Raw genomic sequence first — 9,149 nt, 5'->3', positions numbered from 1 at the left:
CACCAGAATTAAGATATTTTGTGTGAGGGAAAAAATCTATTTTAAATCACAGGAATTTTCCCCAAACATTTAACCTATAGTTTTAATGAAATTCCTATCATAATTCTGCTGTCATAACATACATGTTGAAATGAAAACTACAACAATTAGTATGTAGCCAGGAAAGACCATACATAACAGGCAATTTTAAGAAATAAAAACAAAGCTGAAAGAACACAGATACTTGGCCTCAAAGTTTTCCACAGAGCCGTAGTGATAAAGACAATTTGGCACAAGCATAGACGCAGTCAAGTACAAAGAACAGGATAGCAATCATAAGCATCAATTCACATGTTGACCATAATGAGTAGTAAGAACATACACAGAGAACATATTGTTTATATATTTAAAATAATAGTAAGAGGTTTTTATTTAATGTCGAGACCAAACAGAATCTGGACACAATGGAGTAATGACTTATAAAAACAAAGGGTACAAAAGAGGGAAAAAACAGAGAAGCAATGGGAGTGATGTTCACCAGCCACAAATAGTGATTATGTGAAAAAGTAATGCAGCCTCTTGAGATTAAAGAGAGAGTATAAAAAGCCAAAAAGGCAGACACCAGGGCCAGGATATTTTGAGTGGCTCTGAACTCAGGAGAATTTCTGCTGGAACCATGAGAACTGTGAATGTGTTGAACCCTCTGCTTGTGTCGGTACAGAATGACAATCATGGAGGTACTGGACCAAGTGATGAGCACAGAGAAGAGCACTTCAGGGCACAACACCAGTGCAGCATAGAGTGATTCAATGATATCATCTTGCCCTACAATGGAGCAGAATGCATATTCTAGTTCTTTTGTCATATTTTTGCTATTTCTTTTGATAAATGTGTACATAAAGAAAGTGGAATGTATCAACAAATACAAAACCCAGAGGAGAGAAGTGGAGCAACAAATGTAGTTGGCAGTTCTCATTTTATGATCTGTCAAACACGATTCCCTGGGGCTGATTTTCATGACCTGGAAAACACTCAAAAGGCAGGTGGCACCAATGGACACACTCCTGCCAAATCCTTGAATGTACAATAGGAGCTTGCATGCAAAATCATTCAAGAATGGCTTCTGTCTGAAAACTGACATTGTGGTGGGCACTCCTGAAGAGAGAATGATCACAGCGTTGGCTGCCATTATGTGCATAAGAATCAAATCTGTGGGTTTTAATGTGCCTTGTCTTTAGTAAAGGATTAGGTAGTAGAACATAAGAGAGAAGTTTCCTAGAATTCCAATTGTAGTTTGAGACAAAAAAATGATTCTGATTGTCAGATTCCAGGAGTCCATGCTGTGATTTGACACACTTTTTTTTAGAATATTGCCAATGATAATTCTCTGGTCAAATGAACAATGACAAGTGTTTGCGGCCTTGGGTGAATGAGGAAGCCTTTATTCCATGGAGCTACTGAAAGACTGAAACAATTGGTCCTCTAAGGTCAGGTGTTCAAGGCCTGCATACACCATATAAAAATTTTATCCCAAAACTTTTGACAAGAAGAATTATTTTCCATATATGTTACACTGAGATTGCTCAGTTCCGGACAATGCAGATATTTATGGAAGGGAAGCTATCTAGTTTCATACAAAGTGCACCATTTGGTGTGATGTGATGTTGAGATGTGAGAAATAATGAAATGTGACAGCCCTGTACAAGCAAATATAATGTAAGATTTCCAGAATATATTTTCTAGTCACAAAGCAACACAATAGAAAACATCAATTGTTACCACAAACCATAAAATATCAATTTATAATATTTATTTCATATATAGTTAATAGATAAGTAATGGATGTTTGTAATACAAATCAAAATATTCCTCTGGTCTAGACAGGGCAAAGATTTCTCAATTTTTTCTCACCTGGGGACATCTTCAATTTAGCCTGAGAATGAGCTATCTCTTTTCTAACCCTTTCATCAGGAGACTTTACAAAACCAAACCAAACCAAACCGAAAGAAAACAAACCAAAACAACAAAATCCACAACTGATCAAATAGCAGAAAACATATGATTGTGTTGTGGCAAGCTCCAATTGATCCAATTATGATGCATTTCCTGTACTCAAGGCTCAGGGAACATTGTGGTAGTCAAGGCAGAAAGATTCTAAGAGGCAGAGAAACAGATATCTGCTGTGAGATGAAATCTTCTAGATATTTCAGAGGATCTACACACAAGAAGACTCAGCATGGATGCCCAAATAAAACTGAGCAAGGACACCAACAGGCACATTAGCGTATTAGGTGAAATTGCCACTGGGTTCTAGTAATCTCAATATTAAAAATAACTACACAAATACGTTTCATTTTTGACAGGATCCAGTAACAATCATGGGAATTTTACCTTGCAGAGTACACATACAAGCTCATTGCAGCCCATGATTAATCCCTATAAAACTAGAATTTTACATACCAATCTGGGCACTGAGAGATTTCCAGCCATTGCTGCTGGAGCTGTTGCTGGACAGAAAGACGGGCATGCACCAAGGTCACCATGCCTTGAACCCATGCAACTGCCATTTTCAGAGTGAGCATTGATGGGTTCACAACTTGAAGGAAGTATATGGAGATTTTGTTGTGCTGGAGGACCTCAACATTGTTCATAGCCTTCAGGAAGAAGAGGTTGAATAGCATTTGGCACCAAACATTGAGCAGAATCAATTATATCTGTATCCTCTGCAAGTGGCAAAGCAACTTAGGAAGAAGATCTACCAGTTCAAACTCAGTTCTAGAAGTGCTACAAAAATCTTGATGGAAAAGGTTGAGAAATTTCTCAGGAAATCCTGAGAAGCTGGAAACTCTGGCCAAGATGAGACATGCAGGAAAGAACAATTGATGACATAGTTTTTTTTCAAAGAAAAGGGTGGGGGTTACAGGAATAGAAAAAGAAGGTGCACATTCCAAAGTTCTCTGTGGGTCACAGTCACTATGGAGAAGATGGAAGAACGGAACAAAGAGTGATGAAAGAAAATGTTGCTAATTGAGCAAGAGTGACCCACAAAGATCAGAAAAATTATAATGTTAAAAGTGCCCAGAAATTCCAAGAAAAAGTTAGGAAATCTCATTGAAGAAAGAAAAGATTACAGGAAAGAAAAAAGAGAGAAAAGAGAAAGAAAGAAGAAAGAGGGAAAGAAAGGAAGGAAGGAAGGAAGGAAGGGAGGAAGGAAGGAAGGAAGGAAGGAAGGAAGTAAAAAGAAAAGCAAGATTAGTTGTCTTGTGTTTGGACACAGGAAAACATGACCCTGAGTGCAAGCAAAAGCAGCTAAGACAATACAGACAATAAACTCAAAGTCAAAAGACTGTGATGAAGAGTGTCTAAGACTGACAGAGCACAACAGACACTATCACCTACAATGGTGGACTCTGAGGATATTGATCACAGTCATGATACAGACCAGCATAGTACCACTTCTCATTTCTCAAAATCAGAGTCCTCTCAGAAAGAATTCCTTAGTAAGTAGTAGTAAAAATTATGCCTCAAAAATGGTCTTGCTCTAGCAAATATCACTGAATGATAAAAAATGTATTCCACATTGGATGTTTTTCTTCTATCTGGCAAACAGGGAAGTTATTTACAAGTGTTTTCCTAAGTGTAAACAATTTTAGATCATCATTTTAAAACCAGATTTTCAAATACCAGTACTGAGAACAACAATGTATTCACACCGTGATATAAAGTAATAAAAACATCAAAATGTACAATAGTTAATGAGAGCAGGACTTCATGTATAAATGCCCCGCACAAGGAAAATGTGGACTAATCTCTGAAATGTTTACCAAGAGCTCTATTCCCTTCAGCAATGCAGTAGAGGTCTGATTTTGGTTAATTAAAGGGAACTTTGGGAACCTTATACTATTGTTTTAACTCTGTTATGTTTCAAGTTTGCTTCACCTTTGAAAGTTTTCTGAAATGTAAGGTTGTAATTTTTATTGCATTAGTTAAAAGCACACATGTGAAAACAGAGGAGGAGGAGGGGAGAGAGGCAGGGTGCAAAAAAGCAGAAAGAAAGGGAGGAAAGAAGGAAGGAAGAAATTAGTTTCAGTTTAGATTGTTTGTTAAATAGCACTGGAGTCCCTACATAAATAACCCTTTTGGAATTACAGTGTGAGACCATGATGCAAACAAACGTCATCATATATTTGGGAGTTCTGAGGCGGACTGAGGTGTGAGTTCACTGAAATGTCCGAAAAAAAAAAAAACTCAAACATGTTCTTTATCTATGCTTTTAGTGCTCAATCAGACTATCATCCATGTAATAAATATGACATCATTCAGGACACAAACTGGCAAACAGGAGTCACATGAAAAATCATTATCCCTCAAAGTTTTTTTTTTGTTTTTTTTGTTTTTTTTGTTTTTTTTTATTAACTTGAGTATTTCTTATATACATTTCGAGTGTTATTCCCTTTCTCAGTTCCCTCAAAGTTTTATAAAGCTCTGCCTACCTGGGTTTGTGCTTACTGAGAGGCCATGCACATTCCCATGAAGATAAGACCAGGGGACTTGCCCTATAACATCTGTGAATATGGGAAACAATTACAAGTTATTGACAAGATGCTTCAACTAAAGAAATGCTGTGACCTTTGAGACTCCTTGAATGAGAATGACCTAGAAGTATTTGTGCCTTTTTCTCGAGATTTAAGTATTTAGGTATCCGCCTGCATTCAGTTTCATTAAGAAAGAAGAAATATTTTGAAAAGAGCAGCACTGACAAACATCCACACAGTGCAATGCCTCTTTTGTGTTCAGATATGTGAGGTCACTCCGCTCAATTCTGGAAAAGGCTCTTTGGCTTCACAGAAATAGTACTTGCATGAGAAGGTATAGAATGATCATACTGGTCACGTCCACTGAAATCTTATTGTCTCTCGCAAATATTCACTGTTTTATTTTGCTGTTTTATTAAGTTAAATGTAAATTGGCAACTATAAGTATTACATAGATTTGTTTATTTATTCGTATTATATGCATACCATTCTGTGTAATTCAAGTCTGCAGCCTTTCTTACCAGAACATGATCATGGTATCATGTTTTGGCACAGCACCAAAAGTCCAATACCAATGAAGTCCTTCTGCCTTGACTTCTTTTCTTTCCTCCATCCCTGGCTCCCTCCCACCCTCTCTTGATCCGTCCCTTCTTCTCTTTCTCTTTTTTCTCTTTTCCTTCATTCCTTCTTTTCTCTCTCCTCCTTCATTTCTTACTAATTCCTTCATTACTTACTAATTTCCTTCATTTCTTCTTTCTTTCTTTTTTTTCAAGACAGGGTTTGTGTAATTCTGACTGTTATGAAAGTTGCTTGTAAAGCAGGCTAGTCTTGAACTCAGAGAGCTGACTGCCTCTGCCTCCAGAATTCTGGGTTTGATGGTATGTGCTACCACCATACAGGTTGATTCCTTTCTTAAGTCAAGGGTGAAGACAGTCTTGTGCCAATCTGAACTAGAAAACAAAAGCTGCCTCTCATGTGTCCAAATCATTCTATCATGCCTCGTCATCTCCTATGATCTTTCAGTCACATATATTCATTGACAAATCAGCCAAAAATAACAACATATCCTTGATAACTCATAAAAGCCAGTCTATAAGGAACCTGTTTCCTATATGGACTAATATATGGATCTCTATCTTAAGGAAAGATGGTAGGTTGCATACTTCAATTTTTGTGCTTCAAAGCTCTCAAAGTGATCATACTGGACACATTTTCAGTGACACCATGATCCAGGTTATACTAAACACCTTTTTTTCTTGTCCTGAAGACTCCCTTATATAGGCAGTTCAGAAACAGAATGTTCTTCAATTTCGTGTAATTCTGTGCTGAGTTATGATAATGACCACATTTCCAAACTAAGCCTTAGATCTTTTCTTTTCTATTGATTACAGATTGGACTTCATCTTAGCTTTCTATTGTTTCTCCTGTGCTCTTGTTTCTTGCATCCTGAATCTTATAATAAATTGGAGATATCATTTTTTATTAATTATATGTATAAATAGACAACAGCAGTAACAATTTATGAGTCAGTGATATCCTATCAGTTTGTCACCTTCTTTTATTATAATTCTCTGATTTTGACTGTAGGTTTGCCTATCAAGATGATAACTGAGAAACACAATGGGGAAGTGATTCTTTAAACACAAAGCTCTTCACTTTAGAGGGGATACTCGAAGATCTTTAACATGGATATTTTATCACGAACACAAACACCACAATCTGTGATCACAAATACATGAAATGCATTCTCAAATACCCTGAAGTTTTTTTTATGCAGTTTGTGTTCCCTATACAACATTTGCTCCACATTTTTGGTATTTTGTTGTTTTCTTTTTGTAGTATGAACTTTTACTTGAGGGTAATAGAGAGAGGGCTCAGTTATAAGAAACATTTGATGGTGTTGGAAAGAACCTAGGTTTGGTTTTCAGCACCCACATGGTAGCTACCACTGCCTCTGATTTCAGGTTGAGGGCCTTCTGATGCACATTCTGACCTCAACATTACTTCAGTCTCAAGCATATGCACACACACACACACACACACACACACACACACACACACACACATGAAAACATGGAGGCAAAATATCCATGCACATAAACCAATAAAAATTCAAATAAATATTTAAAAATAACTTTTATTTGGAAATATAGTTTTATTTCATAGGGAAATGTCAAGTGCAAATAAAGCTTGTGAGATTTTAGTAAAATAAAGTGTTCTAAGTGTGATCTGACATGACAGCTGTCCCATCACTATCCACCATTTTGAAATCACAAACACAAGATGGACAGATATTTATGATGGCACTGGAAATATGCATTGTTATTGCTGAGATAAAAGCTAAAGTGGCAGCCACTGATGAATTACTCACCCCATACTCTGTTCAAAGTGCAACATGAAATTCTAACATATTTAAATAGCATAAGAAGAAATTGTACCTAAAATATTTTCTAAAATAGACGGAACTATTATAATATTTATAAAAAACCTAAATAAAAGAGATGCATAGAAACAAACTTGAATGTAAAAACATAAACGCTATGCAAACTAATTAAAGAACTAAGTGTGGAAACAAATGTAGCTGATGAGTAGTGTCGTGGCCTGCCATGCTCAAAGTGCTGTGTTTCATTATTAACAATGAGGAAATAGTGAGAGAAGGAATGAACTTAATATTAGTATATGATAAAACCTGCAAGATAATTCCAGACATTTTTCCTGTCATTGCCTGTTATACTATAACTTCACTTCTGTCTTACCCTCTCACATTTAAAAGTGAAATTTCAATTAGACCACTGGTGCCTCAAGATAGTCTCAGTCACTGCCTCTTTAACTCATAAATGTAGGTTACATAAGAATACCTTTTACTGCACAAAGAGATTCATAGCTTAATTCTTCCAGGGTTGTGTACTTCTTATATTTCTATTTGAATGTTTACTACAGATGTGAAACTATGGTAAGTTCAACCATGACAATCCCACTGCAGAGATAGTCTTCCCATCATGCTAAGTAAGGTGAATTATAATATTGACTTATTAGCAAAGTACTTCAACACTTTCACAAATGGATTGCATTAACCTTATGATATCAAGTCAACCTCAGTTGGAATAAGAAACACAATTTAGGTGTGCCTATATTTTTGCTAACATCTTTGCGATAGAATTATTCTTGTGCTTTCCCTTCCTTTTCTACAATCTGTTTCAACCCAAAATTACCCTCACCAGACATGAACATGAACATGTACACAAGTTTCTCTTCTCTGCTGATTCTGCTGTTTAGACTAAAACACAAAGTACTCACCTGGCTTCTTGCCTCTGAAGGATAATGGTTTCGCTGGGCTGATCCAGAATCATAAATAACCAGTGTAGGAAAGTCAACTTAAGCCTGAGGGAGAGATCTTTGACTCTGTCACCTCACCTCTTTCCAGAAGTGCATTTTTCATTTCACCTGCAGTGGGAGCAATAATGCTGGCTTTGGGGGACAAACTCATTAATGACTTTTGTTTCCACTTACTAATTAATAAAGATATTTAAGAGTATTTTGTTTTGTTTTGTTTTGTGAATATCTCCACAGAGACAAGGTAATTTGAACAGGCCTTGAGTCGTCATCATTTCTAAAGGTTCATTAACTATTCCGTGGAAGATTCTAGAAATTTTGCAGTCAGGCCATGAGAAAGTTAGAGAACTCTCTGTCTCATTAGACCCAGGCTTTTTTGAGTTCTTCCAACACAAATAAATGTAGGTATTTTAAAAACAATTTAAAATTTATTGATTAAAATGTCTTTCGAGTATTTATTTCAAACATAAATAAGTGTTTCTGTCAAGTCGCTTCCCAGTGTTTCTCTTTGAATTACTTTTAAAAAATTATTTTATTTTTTTATTGGTTAGTTTATTTATTTACATTTCAAATGTTATCTCCCTTCCTCATTTTCCCTCTGCAAATTCTTTATCCCATTCCCCTTACATGATGTTTCTTCGAGCGAGCATCCACTCCCACCTTACCACCCTAACATTTCCCTATGATGTGGCAAGTCTCCACAGGACCAAGCGCCTCCCCTACCCTTAATGCTAGGTAAAGCAATCCTTTGCTAGATGTATAGCTAGAGCCACAGATTCCTCCACATATATTCTTTGATTGGTGGTATTATTTTCTTCCTCAGCTCTGATATTTGTATATCTCTTCAAAAAAAATCAAAACTTGCCTACAGTTAGGAAAATACTTGTGAGCAACTCCCCAGAATGCAAAATAGAGGGGAAAAACATCTTGGAATATATTTTGTATCACTCACAGCTATTTACTACAAAAACAAATCACTTCACGAGAGATTCTTAATTAACAAAAAAGGCAAAAGAGTGAGAAAAGCCATTCATGGAAAAGGAAAACTTGACACTGAGTGCAACCAAAGCCAGCTAAGTCAACACACTCAAAGTCAAAAGACATTTGTGAGTTCAGTGTTCTAAGGTTGACAGGGCATCTCAAACACTACCACCTAAAGTAATGCCGTCTGAGCTTCTGGATCACAAATATTATATCTCACAATGCAGGATGTCATTTTTCTTAAAAGGAGTTCTTTTTTTAAAATAACTTTTCTATAGTAAGGAGTAAAAAAACCAATAAAATAAATTTAAAAAAATTAAG

At 36.2% G+C, this 9,149-nt stretch overlaps 1 protein-coding gene across 1 annotated transcript; it reads right to left on the bottom strand.

Annotated features, from left to right (window-relative positions):
• Positions 1-385: 385 nt before the first annotated feature.
• Positions 386-1,327, bottom strand: Vom1r63 (vomeronasal 1 receptor 63). Its single transcript, XM_039097196.1, is given in 1 exon segment — positions 386-1,327. A coding segment is annotated over 1 exon segment (933 nt). The 5' UTR covers positions 1,319-1,327.
• Between the last annotated feature and the right edge of the window lie 7,822 nt (positions 1,328-9,149).

The sequence above is a fragment of the Rattus norvegicus genome, chromosome 1, assembly GCF_036323735.1.
Source record: "Rattus norvegicus strain BN/NHsdMcwi chromosome 1, GRCr8, whole genome shotgun sequence".
Classification (NCBI taxonomy): domain Eukaryota; kingdom Metazoa; phylum Chordata; class Mammalia; order Rodentia; family Muridae; genus Rattus; species Rattus norvegicus.
This window is presented reverse-complemented; position numbering and strand designations above follow the sequence as displayed.